The sequence below is a fragment of the Micropterus salmoides genome, unplaced genomic scaffold (genome assembly GCF_014851395.1).
Source record: "Micropterus salmoides isolate LMB-PRFRI ecotype aquatic unplaced genomic scaffold, ASM1485139v1 Ms_hic_scaffold_7, whole genome shotgun sequence".
Lineage (NCBI taxonomy): Eukaryota > Metazoa > Chordata > Actinopteri > Centrarchiformes > Centrarchidae > Micropterus > Micropterus salmoides.
In genome coordinates this window covers 6686489-6707265 of record NW_024044459.1, presented here as the reverse complement: position 1 = coordinate 6707265, position 20777 = coordinate 6686489, and the positions used below count along the sequence as shown (strand labels likewise).

Below are 20777 nucleotides of genomic sequence, written 5' to 3'. Positions count from 1 at the left end.
TAGATATCCCAAAGTAAGTCTGTAATGTGAGTAATTACGTGAGGTCACCAAACTCTGCGCTAAAAACAATGATTTTTTGCCCCTGCTTAAACAGGTGCTACAAAGCTGACTGGAAAATGAGGGAGACCTCAAGCTCAAACATTTTCTACATGCGCATACAATCATGAAAGTGTTCAGCAAAAATAGCCTAGATGCTCTCCTTTAAATTAATGATATCAACTTTTTATTAACTTATTTTACATATTATATAAATTTATAAAAGTTGAATTCATATGCAATAAAACAAACCCTTGGTCAATTCAATAGAGGGTATGCGCATGATGTCACAGAACGCAGTTACACTCACTGAGTGGCAGAAAGATGAGCAGCAGTGTTAGCTTGAATCAGCTAAAACACAAACATCACATCTAAAGTGGGAAAGAGCTGGATCACTGGTTCCTTGGTAAGCAGTAAGGATCACCGTCGAGTCCGAATGCCTTTAATTTATGCAAATAATCACTTGTTTTACTCTTGGTTTGCTAAATGCAGCCATGGTAACAGATATTTTGCCACTCAGTCCAGCGTGTTCCGGAAGGGGAAGTGTCAACGCATACCCTCTATACATTCAGCTGCTAAAGTCTTTCTTTAATCAATCTTAAAATGAGTTCGTTATCACCTATAATGAACAGGCCCTTTGTTTGACTTTGAAATTGCTTTTCTGTGATAAAGTGATGGAAACAACACAGTGGAACCAATCTGACAAACACAGAATGTTAAACAAAAAGAAACGGCCTTAGCTTGGTGTGTTTCATACATTTAAGGACTATAGTGGAATATCATCTACTCTTTTACTATGTTTGGTTTGAAGTCATGTCTGACAGCCTTGGCGAGTTCCTCTGCATACTCAGCATACCGCCCAGTCATCTGCAAAGAAAAGTACAGTGAACAGGTAGATTAACAGTAGTCCTGGAGAACAGATTATATTTGAGCCAAAAACCTTTGTGTCTTTAGCAAGTATGTGCAATATACAACCATGCAATCGCTTCAAGAACAAACACACACAGCCTTTCTTAATGGATATTAAAACGGGACTTACAGTGAGGCTGCTGCTTATGTTAAGCCCACTTATCCACTTACCGGCCCCTTTATTAGGTACACCTGTGCAATTGCTTGTTAACATAAATAGCTCATCAGCCAATCACATGGCAGCAACTCAATGCATTTTTGCATGCAGACGTAGTCAAGACACCTTCCTGAAGTTCAAACCGAGCATCAGAATGGGGAAGAAAGGGGATTAAGTGACTTTTAACATGGCATGGTTGCTGGTGCCAGACGGGCTGGTCTGAGTATTTCACAAACTGCTTATCTACTGGGATTTTCACGTACAACCATCTTTAGGGTTTACAGAGATTGTTCAGAAAAAGAGAAAATATCCAGTGAGTGGCGGTTGTGTGGACAAAAATGCCTCGTTAATGTCAGAGGAGAATGGGCAGACTGGTTCAAGATGACAGAAAGGCAACAGTAACTCAAATAACCACTCGTTACAACCAGGGTATGCAGAATACCATCTCTGAACGCGCAACACGTCGAACCTTGAAGCAGATGGGCTACAGCAGCTGAAGACCACTCCTGTCAGCTATGGAAACTGAATTTCAGGAAACTACATTTCACACAGGCTCACCAAAAGTGGACAATCGAAGATTGGAAAAACGTTTCCTGGTCTGATGAGTCTCGACATTCAGATGGTAGGGTCAGAATTTGGCAACAACATGAAAGAATGGATCCATCCTGCCTTATATCAAAGGGTCAGGCTGGTGGTGGTGTGGGGGATATTTTTTGCACACTTTTGGCCCCTTAATACCAATTGAGCATCGTTAAATGTGACGTACTACTACATAGTACTGCTGCTGACCACGTCTATCCCTTTATGATCACAGTATACCCATCTTCTGATAGCTACTTCCAGCAGGATAATGCACCATGTCACAAAGCTCAAATCATCTCAAACTGGTTTCTTGAACATAAAAATGAGTTCACTGTACTCCAGTGGCCTCCCCAGTCACCAGATCTCAGTCCAACAGAGCACCTTTAGGATGTGGTGTAACAGGAGATTCGCATCATGGATGCGCAGCCGACAAATCTGCAGCAAACGCGTAATGCTATCATGTCAATATGGATCCAAAGTCTCTGAGGAATGTTTCCAACGAAGAATTAAGGCAGTTCTGAAGGCAAAAGGGGGTCCGACCAGGTATTAGCAAGGTGTACCTAATACAGTGGCTGGTGAGTGTAGTTACCTTGAAACTCCATTTGTCGCTGATTTGTCTGTTCAGGTTGAGATCCATTTCTACCACCAGTAGTCCGTCACAGGTCCTAGAGAGCCCCGGGGTGCGGCTGCCGTCAGGAGCAGCCACATAACTGGATCCATAGAAGTGTCCAAAGTCATGGTGGGCTGTAAAAGTCAAGAGCGCTGTCTGTAACTTAAACTTAACTAACTAAAATAATTCCCCCTGCTAGTAACAGGTTCTTACTATATGTAGGGTAGCTTCGGGTAAGACGCCCTTCCTAAGACGGTAACTAACCTGTCCAGTGAGTAACATCTAAACAAACGATCAGCTATAAAGGGGCAAGGTGACCGGGGGGACGTCTTATCCCAAACATACTAATCTAGCATTTCACTACTTTAACTAAAAACTATAAAAATCTTTCTCTCCAAACAATCGCATAACTCATCTTAAGGCTCCCCTTAATATAAATATACAATAATAAATATATAATATAATAATTTTAAAAAAAGCTTGGGTCAGAATGGCTTTGATCAAATAACTTCAAACATTGTGATGAAACAGAGAACATTTTTATTTCAGTGAGAAAAGGGTGAGCCAGAAGAAATGTTGAGAAAAAAAATTGTGTTTTTGTTAGAATCACCATGAGGGGGTGTCTTACCCCAGGTTACCCTACTTTACAGACTAAACATGACTGACTGGGAGGGAAAAATTAACTGATAGATAAAACAAATACTGCAACATTTTAAGACTACACATTTATTAATTTTATATTCCTGATTTTCTCAGTTTATTTGGCCATTTAATCATTTAATTAATGTATTTCATTTTCAATAAGCCAGGTTTGGTCTGGTATACTAGACACGTTACAGGATTACGTGTTTCTGTGCTGAGTAATATTCAGGTTATCCTTAAAAATAAACTGCACATTTTGATTCAGCTCCTCACAGTTCATCATACAAGTTCATGAAAGTTCTAGGAATTAAATCTCTCACCTTTTTTTCCATCACCAGATGTGAATTCACTTTTGAAATGTTCCTGTGTGAAATACAACAATGCACACAATGTCACACAAGCTCCAAACAGTGGTTGTTCAGCAGCTGAGTTGAGACACCATAGCTTCCACTGACACTGAGCTCACGTCAGTTTCGGGGATGTGGGACGCTTCACTACCTATTGCTATGTGTAACTTTCAATGTCAATAGTCTGTATTTTTGTAGCATTCACCAAAAGAAACCCTACATGTATGATTGCAGTTATAGAGACTGACTTACCGTCCCAACACGGTTGATTGCACAAGTGAAACAGTGGTTAGCTATTGCTGCATTCCTGGCCTCTATAGGCCACATTGGTTCACTGTAGAGAATAAAAAACATTATTGTTGATGTAAACATGTACATGTGCTTTTCTAACAAGAGAAGAGGCCTTCTTTGGTCCACACTCTGTCTTTCCCTCAGTGTTTATGGGCTTTCCCTGCAAGGTCACCTCAATCTGAACACAACACCTGAATTAAGCCTACAAAGAAAATTCCCCTGCAGGGGCCACATAATATTCAAGCATAGGAAGAGTGTACATAGTGCGAAGAGAGGGGGAGAAAGAGGGTGTTGGGAGCCCAGCTATTTTTTCCTCAGGGCAATTGCTAATACAGCATGTCAGAAATAATACTTACTACCTTTTGTGCATTACCTCAGAGCTCCAACAGTAGCTGAGGGGTTAAAGATGATTTCGGCTCCATTCATGCTGTACATGAACCAGTTGAGAGGGTGATGCCGCCCGTAGCAGATATTCACCGCTATCTTCCCAAACTGTGTCTGGAACACTGTGTGGCCAGTGTTGCCCTCCATATAATATGTAGACTAAAAAAATAAAATAGCACAAACATAGGGAACATAGCAGTTTGCCTGATTTCATGCAGATGCAGTGTATCATAGTCTAGTGGAAATCACACACTAACCTCATTAAAGTCTCCAATCCTGGGAATATGGTTCTTCCTGCTCTTTCCCAGCACATTTCCAGAGTTGGAGATCACCACCGCTGTGTTCCACAGAGTGTTGTGCGGCTCTTCTCGCTCCAAAATTGGAGAAACAACTACCATGTTGTACTTTCTGGCCAGCTAATGACAGAATTACAGTGATTATTCGGCTTGTGTTCAGTACTGAAGCATGTCAATGCACTGTGTCGGCCCTCTGTAATCTTACCTCTTGGCAGAAGCGCGTGGTCATTCCTTCTTCAGCAGTCTCTGCAAACTCGGTCCATGGTTCTTTCTCGCGGGTGCAGAAAGCAAAGGGCATGTCTAAAACACAGGTTGGTCTCGTTTACTGGCTAATATGTACATGCAATGGATAACTGATGTAGTTCGGACTCATGAAGCACTCACTCCAGGTCTCCTGAAAGCAGACAATGTTTACCCCGCACATGGCTGCTACCTCAACCATTTCACCAATTCGACTATGCATGGCATTGATCTGTGGAGGGAGACAGGGAGAAGGATTTGTAGCAGTTCATTTTTACCTGAACAGAAGAAACTCATTCTATCACGTCGTACAAAATCCCATCAGTGTGTACCACACTGCTACTGTACCACCAACAGGTCTGTTTGCACGTTTCGTTAGTTAAATAACGTGTCTGAGTCCTGACCTGGTCCAAGACGGGGGCATCAGTGGGCAGAACAATGCAGTTCTGAATGAGTCCCACACGGATCCTTCTGGGTGGCCTCAGCTGTTCCTGTCCAGCTTCAAACATGTAACCCTTCAGCTCAAAGTTACGCTCAGAGGCTGCATGCAAAGCGCTTTCGGGGAGGGCCAACTTCCTGTAACAGAGAAGATTATTCACGAGTGTTCAAATATTAGACACCCAAACAACAAGATAGGAACATGAATTCCATGTAGTAACTGAGCACAATGTTAAAATACACCGTCTCTCAGGCCTTAAAGTCAACAGTGAAAAGTACGCAAAACCTTTGCCACCTTGGTTTTTGTGTATTTTTCTCAGACAGTCAAATCATAGTGTAATTTATATGGACAGCAGTAGCTTTCATGTATTGCATATTCGCAAAAAATAAGTAAGAGGTAATAGGGCAAGGTATGATGAGAGGAGAAAATTAGAGGAGAGCAAACACTCCTGCTTCCCACCCGAATTTACTTAAATAAAAACAACAATTTGCTGCTTGCTTGTAGTGGAAACAAATAAATGTCAGTACTCCACTTATTCACATTTTGGCATGTGTATTGGCCAGGATCAGCAAATACTACATTCTGAATTTCGACAATGAATAAAATATTCTAGGAGAGATTACTGATGTTCACAACATAGATTTATTTAACCAGGGGGACAACCATTTCCAGTATTAGAGTGAAATTTATTAGGTTAATGTAAAGTAACTTCCTCCCTCCTTTTAATAATTTATTTGCTCTTCCTGTCTGTCTAAGTGACCTATACACAAAATAATTTGTTAATATTAATAAATAAATAAATAATAGGGCAAATAAATACATTTATTAATATTAATAATATTCCTATGAGGAATACAAAGAAGAAAGAAAAACCAGAGTAATGCAATCCACTATTAGTTCATCCCATGTGTGATTTTTTTAATATTTTACATTGACAGGAAATTAGTTTTTAAATTCTAAATCACACGTCCCAGTGTCGACTCCATGGCTACGTCCTTGCTGCATCTATTACAAAACGGATCGAAGTTCAGTCAGCAGAATAATCATTTACCAGGAACAAAGTGTGCAGAAAAAGCACGGTAAAAGAGAAAATAATATGATGGTTCAGAAACACTCACTTTGTCTCCCTTCCGAACAAAATGCGTTTAACCTCTGCGAGCTCGGCCTCTGGCAGGTGCGACTCCAGAGAGGTCTCCAGCGATTCAAACCCACTTACGGACATTTGTGCGGTTTCTTTGGGTCTGCAGCGCTGCTCAGTGTCTGCTGTTTTACCTGTTACACTGCTGAAATAATCACAAGAGTTTACACGTTGTCTGACGCGATTCAGGATTTTGAGAAGAAGAGCCAACAGAGTCTCTACAGGGGCCGCTGACAGGGAGGTCGGGTCATTAATTAACACAGCGCGCCCCCTCTCCCCGCCCGCGCGCATGCGTGTATAATGTCATGTTCACTCCAAACCCGCACACACACAAAAATCTAATGCGTCTACCCAAACACTGTAAGTAGGTTAAGTTACAGGGAAACCTTTATCTACATTTGCTGACAGCTGCAGATACTATTTACTTTGCAGATTCTGATTTTATAAAACTATTGAGCATATGAATATGATGTAGGCTATAAGCCGTTTTCACAGAGGACATTTTGACTGAAAAGCACAGGTGTAAATAATCATATGAAGCCAATAAACCATGACAGTGTATGTAGCAGTGAACCAGCATGCACTGCACCCTCACCCTGAAACTGAAGCAGCTAAACTGAAGTGATTAATTCTTAATGTTGAACTTAATTTGTATGCTGTCCACTCTGACTCCTCACATGGGCAAACACGTGTTGCACATGTGTTCAATAGGCAACCAGAGCTTTAGCCTACTGTAAAAGGGCCAAGTTCAGGCAAGTTCTTCTGTGGTGCTGTGACCAGAGCAAAACCTTTTCTTTCCAGTATTCAAAAGGCTTAATCTGTATTTTTTATTATTGTTCTGTATCTGTTCTGTATCTGTGTGAAGAACACTTTCTAAATCCAACTGTGTTTGCAGACACATATTTCAGAATAAAAAAACATTTTATTCTTGTATTTGTGTGTATACAACAGGGTGGGCTGTAAATCGTCTGTACTATAGCACCTTTCAAGTCTTTACAACCACTGTGTCACATTCATACTGATGGCAGCAATAACATTCACACATATGGCAGAGCCACCAGGATTAATAGGGGTCAGCGTCTTGCCCAAGCACACTTCAACATGTAGACTGGGGTAGCCAGGGATCAAACCACCAACCTTCCGGTTAGCGGATGACTGTTCTACCTCCTGAGCCGCAGCTGCCCCGCAGTGCAGTGTAACACTGACAATGCAAAACGCCTGCTCAGTAGTGTTTTACATTGAGCACGTCAGTGCTGAATTGGTTCTTAGAAATGCTTATCCATTTGGTGTGTGTCATTTGAAGACAAAATATCATTTTGAGAAGACATAACATTGTTTTGAATGTGGAGTTGGCTTTGAGTTTTTAGGAAATGAGTCATGCTTTCAAAAAAACACATATAAGCAATTGACAAAAACTGTAATACAGAATGACACACCCAATTATACATAATGCCACAGTAATACATATGACTTTTTTTTGATAACTTTTGTTTTTAATTTTTCTTAATTTACTTTTATGTTTCAGCTAATACTTCTGTACTTAAGTACAACTTTGATTGCAGGACTTTTACTTTATTTATTCCACCGTTTTTTGATATTTCTTCTGCTGTTGTCTATTGGACTAATATAAGATTTTGGTAAATCTGAAGCAGAACTATATTATCTTCATGCCATAGTTGCTGATCTTGGTCAGGATCAGGATACAAATGTTTCTTATGCTGAGCTTGAAGTTACAGTGCAATTTAACTTTGTTTAAAACAACCGATTGATTCTGATCAGTTGCACTTGTGCCCTTTGATGCCCAAAGTGCCCTTTTGTCAATGAAAAATGTAATCTTACCACTTATCAGCCATTTTTTTAAAATGATCATTTAATTCAGAACTGTATTGGAATAGATTTAGCCTACATTTAAACTGTGTTTACAACAGCAAACCTACTATATAAACTAAATAACTGGAAATACATATAATAATGTCAGTGTCAATGTAAAAGAAATAATATTCCTGACATCAAAGTAAAGATTGAAGAAGAAATGGCCCAATGAGATCTCAGAAAAAGGTATGAAATGTTAATGTGAAAGGTAAATGCCACTCTGTCATGGTCCAAAAATCCAAATATATCTCAGATTCACAATGCAGCATATAAATTCAATAAATATTAATAAATATTGCCTATAGACACACACCCACACACACCTGTCTATAGATTTGTCTCACTCTTACCCCTGCCTTGGCCAACCTCATCCTTTCTCACAGTACAGTTTCGTTCTCAGATTATTTCCCACACTTTCTTGAATCTGGTATTTTGTTTTCACTACCTGCAGCTCTCGGTGTGCAGCAGTCTCTGTGAGCTCTTATTTTCTCGTAGCAGTCAGCCTTGGCAGCAGCTGCAGCACTACAGCAGGTCATTCATAGTGAGCCAGTTCCAAACACTGTCAGCAATCTTTACATCTTGTCATGGTCACATATTTGTTTAATCAGCTAATATATCTAGTATATCTAGTTTGAGTTTTCTTTCTTCAGTGCTTCATTCTCCCTTGTGTATAATTGGAGATGTGACTGGTAAATAAACAGAAGTCCGGACTATTTCCCCTCTCTGTTTTTAGCCTGTGTGCTGGAGATATGTTTAGCAATAACACTATAATTGCCAAGTGTGTAGCAAACACACAAGCAGGAGGCTTAGTTGGACACAGAAACTGTGTGTGTGTGTGTGTGTGTGACACTGTGGTTTTTATTCATAGCATTCACACATTAGTTTTATTGAAGACAACTTCTTCTAATACAGTTACTCAGTTGGTAGTACATATCGCTAAAATAGAAAACATAAATTTGCTAAACACCTATATCTGATGCATTTAATAGATTGTTTGTATAGCTACAGGATAAATCTAGTCTGTTCATGTGTTTCAAATTTTGTACAGAAATCAGACTTAAGAGTTTGTCATGACTCAGGTAGAAACTATTTCATTTTTTGGCTCTTGTTATTTGCAGAGATGCTTTTGCTCCTGGTTTGTTTGCTCCTCTGTGTTCGTCCACCTCTGGTCTTTCCATCTCGCTCCTTGTCTGGCTTTGAAAGTTTCCTCAGCAGCTCTGCAACAGAAGGGTTTCATTTAAATTGTAAACACAGGTTTGACCAACAGGAGGCCCCAGAGAGCCACTTCACGTCCGTTGGTTGGTCTGCACTGTTCACTTCCAGTCAAGAAGCTGTTTTGTCCTCTGCTGGTGGTTTTTGTTACCTGTCAACTCAGGATGACTCTGGGAGAAGTTGTTCAGGAGAGACACATATTTCCGATCTCCAGTATCACCATCTCCTGAAGGGAAGTAAAGTCAGGAACTTTGATGTGTAGTAAAACAGCTGGAGGCGCACGTTTGTCAGAGACATTTCCCCAAAAACTAAATTAAATACGCTTTTTTGTTTCTATAGAAAACCTTCATGAGCAGCAAATCAAGAATTTTAGCTACTATAACCTCCAATCCAAAAAATTACTTTAAAACTATACACACACACACACACACACACACACACGAGAAACACCTACACAACTCTACTAAAATCACTCACTATCCAAAACTGTAAATATAATTTTAAAGCCCCAAAAATTGCCTTTGCTGTAACTTATCACTGACCTTTTTCTAAATGGACAATCTGAAATGGCAATCAAACTATTCAGGCCAGAGATTGTAACAAGGTTTTGAAAAACTAGACAGACTCACGGCACACTCGCAGGAGGATGTAGTGGTGTCTCTCTACCAGGACGCTGCTGGCCAGAGCCACACTTTGCTGCTTCCCCTCCAGGTTCATCACTCTACCACTGCTGTCCATCAGGTCCACACACTCTACAGGGCGAATTTTATTTTCATTTTTTAGAGCACTTAAGATAAAATATTTTGTATTTAAACCCAAAATCTAGGTGAAAGTAGTGACTTTTTGGTGTCACTCAATAAATGAATTATGTTTCCATTACACTCCCAATAGGGAGATAAAAGGGAAAAAAGGAATGTGATTAGTTTCATTCCTGGATGTTTCAGACCTTAGTGCCGTTAAGTACCTTTAAAATCCAGACCACACCTCTCCTTTAAATGATGGATCAAGTCTATCAGCTTACAGTTGAGGTTGAACATTTCCATCCTGCTGTCTGTGAATAAAAAAAATCTATTTAAAAATATAACACAGCACATTAAACATTGCATTTTGACTCCCTCATTCTCCCTGTATTCACACATTTTCACTTGTAAAACAAACCAGGTTATTTACCACTATATTGAATATGTGCAGAAAAGTTCTCTCATCCACACAAATAAAATAATCAAACTTTAAACACCATGTTTAATAATACTCTACATCAACATCCTAAGTTGTTTAAATTATTTCTACTTGCCAAGCAGAGAACAATAAAAATATCCAGGAACTTTACTAACCTCCGAACAGTATGGTGACAAACATTTTCTGGTCCTGACTGCAACCAAGCTCCACTTGTAATGTCACTAGCTTAAAGCAAGAGCCCAGGGAGACACGTCTGGACGTGGCACAAAGCGCAGCAATTAGATCAGTGTTGTGGTCTACACTTTGTGACCCAGCTCTGAGGCAGTGGCTGCATAATGTAGAGATGGTAAACACATACACACACACACACATCCATCCTCCTCCTCCTCTTCTTCTCCTTTTCAGCTGAAGCCTTTTAAATAAGGGGACAAGGGTCTGCTGTTGTTTGTATCCATGGAGTCTCTCCACACAGACAGAGTGGCACTCTGGATTTTATAGTTGTTGGACAGTGATGTCAAGACGGACTGAAAAAAAGAGGCTATATTGTTTCCCGCCACAGATTCATTTCTTAGTTCCAAATAGCCAGACCCAATAGAAAATAACCCTCCTGAATCTGCAGCTCTACTTGGTTTTACAGAGCTTTACGTGGAGTTTCAGCTCATTGTTTAGATGTTCAACTGAAACTTTATTGTTTTAGCTCAGGCTTTTGTACAGATTAAACAAACAAGAAATTACATTTAAATGATTGAGCTTTGAGGTGTTGAGTTGGACAGAGCCATGCTAGCTTTTCCCCTCTCTTTCCAGTCTCTATGCTAAGCTAACCGGCTGCTGGCTGTACTCTAGCTTCACGTTAATTGTACAGACACACAAGCGGCATCAATCCACACTGTAAGTACACATTGAAAAAGTAAAAGGATTTATTTAAAGACAGGACTTTTCGCTAGCCTTCCATAGAAGGCAATAGCTGCACTGGACTGAGGATGAATTTATCAGGAAAAATAAAAAACAAGTGTCTTCCATGAGTTTGATTTAAGTCTAAAATAAAAGCATTCACAGTCCTCTTCAAATAATTTCCCATCATTCATCAAACTATCTCAGAAGTCAACATTTACATGAATATAACTTACACAAGGACAGTCAATTCACATTGTCCCATTGAGCAAACAAAAATACAAGGTTATTTCAGCATTACACCATTAACTTCGCTATTGACACAAACCTGAACCAGCCTGTCACTGGTGAAAGAATTCAAAAGTAACAGGGAGCAACTCGGTGAAAAATGAAACCGGAACCGATTCATTCCTGTTGAGGCTGAACTACAAAGGAATATGCTGAATGTGAAAAATGTTTAATTTTCTGCAAATGAGGGTGAACGTTGCTAAGCAGGCTGGTGGCGCCGTCTGTGCACCTGGCAGGTCCTCAGGATGGGGTGCAAATTATGATGCAGTACTGCATCATAATTTGCTCAACCCCTCAGCCTGTTTTTGTTTTCCATTTAACTCTTTTAACCCTGATTTTACACTGCACTGTAACTTATATTTTAATGTGTATTTTTTCAATTTCTCTATGTTGCTTTTAAACTTTTTTATATTTCCCTGTTGCTTTTATATTTTATGTAAAGCACTTTGAATTACCTTGTTGTTGAAATGTGCTATACAAATAAACTTGCCTTGCCTTGCATAAGCAATAATGCTCTGCCCATACACCATGGTGGTGCTCTGTGCTGAAATCCATCAGAGTACGTTTATATCCACATCCCTGAAAAATTGAAACCATCATATATTATTTCTACCTGCAGGAGCGACTTCCTGAAAAGACAATCATCGCCTTTTCCATTCTTGTTTGAAGAGAGTGATGGGTCCATGCTCCCACTTCTTTCCATATTGAGCTGAGCTTTGGTGGGTTTAAGCTATTTCAACAGTCAAAGTGCATTCGTACTGAACTCTAACTATTTGCAAATACAATGCCAAGGATTTTGTGCTCTTGTTTAATTCATTTAATGCAGAACCATTTTTGAGGTGTGACCTGCTTTCAGGCATCAGTCCCTCATTCCATTCAAACCACTCTTGGTCATGTGGGGGGTCTTGAAGCAGAACAACTCTTTGGGCAGCTAGCAGTGCTTTTAGACTTTTAGTCTAGTTTAAATTAAAACATCACTGTTTAAATAGTGGAGACAGTTTCTCACAGCAAGGAGATTTGAGCTATCTCAGTGACATTCGTTGTCCATTATTTGCTTACTGTTCTCCCATTTCCTTTGAGAGCTGCTGCTGAGCTGACATTGACATTTTACTGCAAGGCTCCTGAATACTAGTAAATGATCCGCTCCTGTGTTAGGACACCTTTGCCAGCACGCTATAGATGTTGACCTCTGGGAATTTGAGTCTGTCTGAGGGCTTGCAGTGGACAAGAGCCCATCTTAGGACAGTGGGAGATGACAACTGAGAGAGGGGGTTGGGATACCGCCACTAGACCGCCCCCTACAGAACTTTCACAGCTACTGCAGCTGTTGTGTTCAGTAAAAACGTCAAAGCTGAGGCCGTTTGCCTTGAGTCTGATGGAGTCAGTGATGCTGTTGTGAGTGGAGTTGCGCATACTGCTGCTACTCTCAAACCGCTCCCGCTGGCCCAGAATGTGGCGGCGGATAATCTTACGAAAGGTTTGTCGGAACTCCCGGATGCGGTAGGCGTAGATAAAGGGGTTGATCACAGAGTTGGCATGGGAGAGAATAATGGCCACATACATGATCCAGAGCGGAGGACGCTCACACTGAGGGCAGAAGAGGGTGAAGCAGTTGATGATGTGTAAAGGCAGCCAGCAGACTGCAAACAGCCCGACAATGATGGCCAGCGACTTGGCAGCCTGCACCTCCTTCTGCAGCGTCGAGCGCGACTTCTCTCCGTGAACGGCTTTCACCTCCATCAGCTTGAGCTGGTGGCGAGCGGCCATGAAGATACACAGGTAGATGGCCAGCATCAGCAGCAGGGGAATCAGCACACAGGCAAAAAAGTTGAAGTAGACCATATACTCCATGACCACCACCTCCTCAAACAGGCACTTCATCAGGCCGGGGGGGCAGGTGCTGTTGGCGCTCTCGGACAGCTTGTGCCAGCCCATCATGGGGGTCAGGCCGATGATGATGGATAAAACCCAGCAGATGGCGATGATGCCTTGTGCCCGCTGGCCTGTCACCAAGCTGTTGTACCTGGAGAGGGAGACAATATGAAACATCAGTCTGTCAGCTTAAAACTCTGAACGTTACAGATTAAAGGTCATACTAAAATGTCTATATTCATTATCGGAAAGCTTCCAACAATTATCTCATGTTCGATGCAAGACTGCACTGTAATTAATAATCTTTTGTGTACAGTATTTGAAGTTCCCCATGACTTATAATTTCCCCAGCTGATTGCTCTGTGCAAGCACTTCTCCTCCCGGAACTAAAAGAGAAAAGATAAGCAAACAAAGTCTTTCAGCCCTCTGCAAAGGAAGAGACTATTTTGAGAATGCCTGTAGCGCAGTGTGGGAGAGCAGCTGACATATTTTGCTTGTTTCTATCACATTCTTGAGATGTTAAAGTGCAAAGGTTAATGCTGCAAAAACAAGCCCCCCCACCCCGCATTTGAGTCCTGAAAACAGGAAGGCTGAGCTCAATGTGAATCTGAGGTTCAGTGTTTTAGTATGATGAGGTCACAGTCTCGAGCTACAGCATCACTGCTGGTCAGCGTGTCACTGGGTGACGGACAAACCGTCCTTAGCTAATCTAGGCTGACTTTCAACATGAACAGTCTGACAAGCACAGTGTTTTTACAGAAAAATCATGAAGTTAAGATTACACAGGGGGTCACACGGCCTGTATAAGCAATTACAGCAAAATTCATTTGATTGCTCCAGGGGGACACGGCCTCGTGGGAGACGCCATTTCTGGAGACACTTATCTCCTCCTCTGCCTGGGACTAAGAAATACATGAGACTAAGCTGAGAAAAGAAAGAAAAGGCCAAGACAACAAGTTATGACACATTTTTAATGCACTCTCTGTTGTTTAAGGATATTAAATCACGCACTTGAGGTTCTTATTTTGTTTCCCAAAAACACATTTATTTTTATTTCCTTAGCTTAAGAACTTTCTAAAAAGGCATGCTTTATAAAGGGTTTATAAATTTCAACTAGTCTGTTTATTAATAGTTTTATTAATAGTTAATAAACTTTTTTTTTTTTACTTTTCGGTTGCCAGGCTGTGAATAATCCCTTTGGTGGTTTTTAATGCAGCTGTAAATGTTTGTAGTACATAATAAATGCTCAGCACTTTCTCCCTTTCTAATTAGCCCTCTAGACTGCAGCTGTTAATGGCTTTTTATTCTTAGCTTATAACTGACCTATAAAGCTTTCATAAATGATTTGTAAACCATTAATAAAGCCAACTTATCTTTCTCCTCTAACTGCATAAGGAGGATCCACGGCCACACATCTAACTACTCAGAATTCCTCTGGGCCACTGACCTGAGTGGGATCTTGATTGCAATGTACCGGTCTATAGCGATGGCCAACAGGCTGAAGATGGAGCTCTGGGTGAGAACCAGCACAAAGCAGGCGATGAACAGGCAGCCGTAGAAGTTGGAGCAGAAGCCGGTGCTGATGACAATGGCGAAGGGAATGGCCAGGACGCCCACGGCGATGTCGGCTACCGCCAGCGACACCACAAAGAAGTTGGTGATGCTCTGCAGGTTGCTGTTGAGGCACACAGCCCAGCAGACCAGCACATTGCCCAGCACGGAGAACATAGCAATCAGCAGCTCCAGGATGATGTAGAGGATGGAGGCGACAGGGTCTTCCGGCATGGTGGGACAAACGGCGAGGTCACTGATGAGGGAGGACACCTCACCTCAACGACCATAGCTGCAGCCTGGCAGCCGCTGAGCTCAGCCTCCTCGCCTGCAAAACTCTCATAGACATCCACCAGACCAGATCCCCCGAGCAGCTGTGGCAGCTCCCTCACACCTGCTCAGCTCAAGATGCTGAAGAAAAAATGGTTTATTCAACTTCACATGGAGCTGCATTCGCTAAATACGCAGTGGCCTCAATTCTCTCCTGGTGACAAGCTCATCTGCAGTCCTCTCCCCTCAGGTCCTTCCCCTCAGTGGCTTTTTCCCATGAACCTCTGGAGGGGCTGAGATGATGCCAACAACGCACATCACTGGAACATAATGTCGCTGGAGATAAAGAGGTGCAGAAGTGAAAAAGAGGAAATGATTTTACAATAAAGGAAGTGAATGTCAACAGGAACAACTATCTTGCAACAGATATCTTTCAGAGTAGGATTGTGTCAAACATGATGTGCGGTTTAGGAAATATTTCTTCATATATGACTTCTATTACTCTGAATTGACTAATGTATTTGTCTGGCAGAACACCAGGGTGAACCTGAATTATTAAATGTCACATATTGGCCTCTCTATAATGGAGGTTCGTCCTGGTTTCTATCAGATTATTTTAATCAAATAAATTCTTCCTTTTAAAGGCATAAATGTTTCTCAGAATTACACACTATAAGTGGGTAGGTGGGGTCCAGCTGCTTTAAAGAGCATTACATCTAAATACTTTTTCAGAGGCTTCAACGCTCTGACAAGTGGAAACCTCTGGTGCAAATACTTGGCCATTCAATATGAAGATTAACTTTGTCACAAACTCATTTTAGTCTGCAATAATAGTCACATGAGTGTTTTGTGGGACTTTGAGTTGCCGATGTTTTCTATAAATAGCCCCTCTTGACCCTGCAGAGGAGCAGTGGGAGAGCGGTTTGTGTAGACTTCGTCAGTGTCGAACATACACGTAGCAGAGCTCCCAGTGTTTCACTTTTAAGTATTGCAACCTGGACCCGTATCATCAAACTGCTAAAAGTTACGTTTTGAATATATGTGACAGGCGAAAAGCCTTCATTTTTACTTCTACTCGCCCTGAATGCCTATTTTGTCAGTGAACCTCTCTCTCAATGGGCAGTGGTGTCCAGCATGAGCACCTAATTTTCTGTGTTAGAGAGGCTTTGGTTTCTTCACCTGAATGTTTTCTGCATTTGTGTTTTTATCTGAGCTCTTCTCACTCATTCCAAATGGGCAGTCTGTTTATAGCAACACTTGAATCAGAATGTGTCGGGCATATCTGATCACAGCACGCCCACACAGTCCTGATGAGTGTTAATAATAAATAACAATTAAAGATTAAATTTGATTAGTTTGTTTAGTCATGAATGTTTACTGTATTAAAGAAATCCTTTAGATGTGAAACCAATCTTTTTTCCATTAACACTAGATACAATTACCACAGTGTAGTTTGGTAATAAAATAAAACCTCAGGTCGACGGAGCATTGTTACGTCTTTCAAGTTGTTGATTTGGTTTTAGGGCCCATAACTTTATTTTATTTTGGTTCACTCTCACAGCTCTAATAATATTGCGATAGAATGTAGATTTGGTACAACATCTGATCAGACAAATCTGAAGAACCTCTCGGAAAACAGCTGTCAAGGCCTGTCTATAGGGCTACAGTGACCCTGTGCAGTAACTATGCCAGGTAGCCAGAAACACAACGGAATGAATGCTAATGTTACTCTGTGTCTGCTGGATGTATAAATCGCCACCGTTTGCGCGTTATGTCGATGTTAGGAGGTGATAGATAGTGGTTCATGCAGGTTAAAGAAAAAGAACTTAAATTTAAGATAGCTCAAGAGGTCTTTTAGAGCCGTCAGTTGGCTTATTTTATGGCTACAGTACAGAGACAGAGGAGAACACACACACCTTCTACATGTTTTGAAATGTCTGTATAATATATGATGGGTCATGATGACCAATTTGTGGTTTTAGCTAACTGTTGCAGCTATTGCTCGATTTGTAAGCTGTAAGCGTCCCTGGATAAATGCATCTTATTCACATTTAGTGAAGAACTTGTGACTCCTATGCTACTGTAGATCTTTAGGGTATTTTGTGATTCTTAGATGTTTGATATGTGTGGCCCCTGGCCTATTCTCAATTAGTGACGCAAAGTGTAGTTAGATTGCCTGGCATGTGTGCGCCATCGGCCATAAAAGGCTTCACAGACAGAACGTTTTTGTGGTGGTGAATTCCCTCAGAGGGGATGTTTCTTGGGATTACGTCGTGTTTTTGGAGATAACAGCTGTGGTGGAACACCGAGGCCTTTGCTCTGTGAGTCAGGGTTTTCCCTTTGGGTTGGATGAGACTTCTTTATTAATACCAAGACTTGTTATTTCAAGGTCGATAATTATTACTAGGTCGTTTTGTTCAATCAATTTGACTTAAAAAAAATAAAGCTTTTGTTTGAGTCCAGGGTGTTCATTTGTCTTGATGTCAGAGAGGCTTGGTGTAATATTTCAGTGTATTTTAATGTTTTATCCAAAACAAAAAACCCAGAGGACAGTAAAGGAAAAAATTAATCTCTGAAAACAGTCATTCCCCTACGCTAGCAATGCATCCTACAATAACAAGCTGTCCTGAGATGGCATAATGAAACGCATCAGAGAAACTCCAGGGATTTATCGTGAAACAAGTCAAAGTGAGGTCTTTCTTAAGCAGGGCTTGGGCTAGCGACATTTTTGCTCAGAAATTGAAACTCTTTGTATTCAGATTGAGATGTTTGGTGCAATTCGGAAGTGAATTAATCATTCGAATTTACAAGGCTATTAAAGTTAAAACTAATTAACCCCAAACCCTACAGCATCATCAAGAACACATCAAATCACTTGAGCATAGTCCTTCTGACATGCCAAACTCTCAGCTACCTGATAACAGACATGGTTGTAGGTCGGTATACGGTGCCGATGGACAAAGTGATTAGGGTTGATTGTCCTCTAGCAAGAGCAACTCTGATGACAAGAGACTGCCCTACTGAAGTGTCCATGAGCTAATCATGGTCTTCAAAAAGGTCCAGTGTGTGGGATTTAGTGGCATGTAGCAATGAGGTTGCAGATTGCAGCCAGCCGATAACCCTCCCCTCACGCTCCTGTTCCAAGCATGTAGGAGAAACTACGGTGGCTGAAACTCGCCTTTCTGGGCTATTGTACAAACATGGCGGTGCAACATGGTGGACTCTGTGGAAGAGGACCCGCTCCCTCTGTAGATAAAAAGGGCTCATTCTAAGGTGACAAAAACACAATGATTCTTATTTTCAGTTACTATAATGAAAACATACTTTAGAATATTATATTGCATTTCTGCCAATATCCCCCTAAATATTACACACTGGTCCTTTAATTTATTGCCCCCCGAGGGGAAATTTGTCTTGCAGCCAGGGAAAACATAGACCACACAGAGACGTAGGCTCACTGAGTAAAAACATGGTGACTAATCATCAGTGCGAGCATTTAACAGTTTGTTTTTAGATTAACACACTAGAAGGCCCTGGAGCAAAAAGTAGCTGAGAGCCCCCACTGAGTCTCTGTTGCAAACACAATTTGAAATATGCACCATTTAGGCTGCATTTTGACACAGGGCCCACAACTGAGACTTGATTTGCTGCGGATCCACACCTGGTTGATTTAAACCTGCCTGACTCTTTTCTAGGTAAACCCCAAGCCCCTGGAAAGCCCCAGGTTCATTACATGTCAATTTATTTTTGGTATTTTTATTAAATGTAGGTTTTTTAAATTAAACTGCAACTTAAGTACAGCATAAATACAAGTATTGCAGTACTGTTGCATTATTACTTCCTGTTTTATTAGTTAGTAGGGGCCCAACAGCAAACTTTTGATCCAGTACCCCCTAACAGCTTGAACCAGCCTGTCATTAGAAAGGCTACTCAACAATTTGCCCACATGGTTCACATGATCAGTTATAATCCAGGACCTACATGTTTGTTTTTAAATGAACAGCAGTTCCAGAAACTGCCAGGAATTCCTACGCATGATGTGGAGACTCTCACTGAATTGTTACGTTCTTCAGGTTCATTTCTGCTCGCTTTTGTTCTCACAGGTGAGGAAACCCAACACCCAGTGTAGGACATCTTGTACCAAACATCACTGCATCGCATTCGTCACACATTTACCTCGTGCTTTCAGATGCTTTCCCTTGTTCTGCCTGTGTGCTGTGTGCTGCTGCGCAAACCGCACGTTAACAGGGCGTGCATGGGGTCCGACCAAACTTAATGCAAGAATAGCAGGCAGGCATTCAGTCTATCAATCAATCAGTCCAAAATCCAATTACTTTAATTGGTTTTAATTCAGTGCAAAACTTTTTGTTAATTAAAAGGACTCACCTTTTCTTGCTGATGTCCTTCGGGCAGAATGTAGATGTCAGCCTATATCTGAAAGCACTTTGTAGGCGATAAAACCAAGTCCGACCTAGAAATATCACGCAAATGATCGTTTTCACTTCCCTCTGAGCGACAAGTAGGCCTAACCTTTAAGTGTGAAACTTCTTCTATTAAGTTCAGTTCACAATGCTGTTAAGTGCAGGAAATTAAAACGCATTCAAAGTCGGATCAATTTCTCCTGCTCGCACTGAGATGAGTAACAACGCTTCTATAGTGAATGACCTGAGACAGATGAGGCTCTCGCTCTCTCTCTCTCGCTCTCTCTCTCTCTCACCCCTCCCTCATAAAACATATTCAGCCTGATTGAGCCTCGATCTGTTTCCTATCCGGGGGCGGATGTGTTGTGTACACAGATGAGTGTGTTGATGACACACTTTCTTTTTTGAACTATAATCGCCGTATAAATTAAATGCAATCTGGTATCTCTTGACATTTTCTTACACTCTAATCGCCGTTTCAGTGAAATTCAATACAGATTATCTAGACATTTCCTTCCAAATGTAATCTGGTTTATCTAGAGATTTACTTTCACTTTAATTGCTGTTTAAATGGAATACAATCTGGTTTATCAAGATAGTTTCTTAGAAGTTTTTTAAATAAAATGTAATCTGGTTTATCTAGACATTTCCTAAATCGTTGTCTAAATAAAATGTAATCTGGTTTATCTAGACATTTCCTTCCAAATGTAATCTGGTTTATCTAGACATGTCCTTCCAAATGTAATCTGGTTTATCTAGACATTTCCTAAATCGTTGTCTAAATAAAATGTAATCTGGTTTATCTAGACATTTCCTAAATCGTTGTCTAAATAAAATGTAATCTGGTTTATCTAGACATTTCCTTCCAAATGTAATCTGGTTTATCTAGACATTTCCTTCCAAATGTAATCTGGTTTATCTAGACATTTCCTTCCAAATGTAATCTGGTTTATCTAGACATGTCCTTCCAAATGTAATCTGGTTTATCTAGACATTTCCTAAATCGTTGTCTAAATAAAATGTAATCTGGTTTATCTAGACATTTCCTTCCAAATGTAATCTGGTTTATCTAGACATTTCCTAAATCGTTGTCTAAATAAAATGTAATCTGGTTTATCTAGACATTTCCTAAATTGTTGTTTAAATAAAA

The 20777-nt window shown here is 40.8% G+C and overlaps 3 protein-coding genes across 4 annotated transcripts; all 3 read right to left on the bottom strand.

Moving 5' to 3' along the window:
• Positions 1-200: 200 nt before the first annotated feature.
• upb1 (ureidopropionase, beta) lies at positions 201-6306 on the bottom strand. The gene is made up of 10 exons (XM_038703575.1): positions 6052-6306; positions 4899-5070; positions 4639-4726; positions 4460-4554; positions 4216-4374; positions 3948-4117; positions 3536-3617; positions 3257-3299; positions 2274-2428; positions 201-903 (listed from the first exon to the last, which is right to left on the bottom strand). Exons 1-10 carry the CDS (start codon positions 6153-6155, stop codon positions 820-822), a joined length of 1152 nt encoding a protein of 383 aa, XP_038559503.1. The 5' UTR covers positions 6156-6306; the 3' UTR covers positions 201-819.
• Positions 6307-8808: 2502 nt separating this feature from the next.
• Positions 8809-11095, bottom strand: LOC119891748 (uncharacterized protein C22orf15). Its single transcript, XM_038703580.1, has 5 exons — positions 10490-11095; positions 10120-10206; positions 9785-9907; positions 9307-9381; positions 8809-9160 (listed from the first exon to the last, which is right to left on the bottom strand). The coding sequence occupies exons 1-5, from the start codon at positions 10704-10706 to the stop codon at positions 9030-9032; spliced, it is 633 nt and encodes a 210-aa protein (XP_038559508.1). The 5' UTR covers positions 10707-11095; the 3' UTR covers positions 8809-9029.
• A 138-nt stretch (positions 11096-11233) lies between these two features.
• On the bottom strand, positions 11234-19882 carry adora2aa (adenosine A2a receptor a). 2 transcript variants are annotated; one of them, XM_038703578.1, is made up of 4 exons: positions 19593-19882; positions 19383-19477; positions 14833-15542; positions 11234-13536 (listed from the first exon to the last, which is right to left on the bottom strand). In XM_038703578.1, the coding sequence occupies exons 3-4, from the start codon at positions 15168-15170 to the stop codon at positions 12687-12689; spliced, it is 1188 nt and encodes a 395-aa protein (XP_038559506.1). In that variant the 5' UTR covers positions 15171-15542; positions 19383-19477; positions 19593-19882; the 3' UTR covers positions 11234-12686. The 2 variants fall into 2 exon arrangements, with proteins under 2 accessions (XP_038559506.1, XP_038559504.1); XM_038703576.1 differs by lacking the exon at positions 19383-19477.
• Between the last annotated feature and the right edge of the window lie 895 nt (positions 19883-20777).

Bases quoted from the DNA above. Each gene is read 5' to 3' on its own strand.
- upb1 (XM_038703575.1), bottom strand. From the start codon at position 6,155: ATGTCCGTAAGTGGGTTTGAATCGCTGGAGACCTCTCTGGAGTCGCAC. The intron at 4,727-4,898 runs GTCAGGACTCAG...CTCCCTCCACAG, and splicing joins ATGCCCCCGTCTTGGACCAG to ATCAATGCCATGCATAGTCG. The intron at 3,618-3,947 runs GTAATGCACAAA...TATTCTCTACAG, and splicing joins GCTACTGTTGGAGCTCTGAG to TGAACCAATGTGGCCTATAG.
- adora2aa (XM_038703578.1), bottom strand. From the start codon at position 15,170: ATGCCGGAAGACCCTGTCGCCTCCATCCTCTACATCATCCTGGAGCTG. The intron at 13,537-14,832 runs GTCAGTGGCCCA...CTCCCTCTCCAG, and splicing joins GCAATCAAGATCCCACTCAG to GTACAACAGCTTGGTGACAG.
- LOC119891748 (XM_038703580.1), bottom strand. From the start codon at position 10,706: ATGTGTGTGTGTGTGTATGTGTTTACCATCTCTACATTATGCAGCCAC. The intron at 10,207-10,489 runs GTTAGTAAAGTT...TTTTATTCACAG, and splicing joins TGTCACCATACTGTTCGGAG to ACAGCAGGATGGAAATGTTC. The intron at 9,908-10,119 runs GTACTTAACGGC...TTCGCCCTGTAG, and splicing joins GTGTGGTCTGGATTTTAAAG to AGTGTGTGGACCTGATGGAC.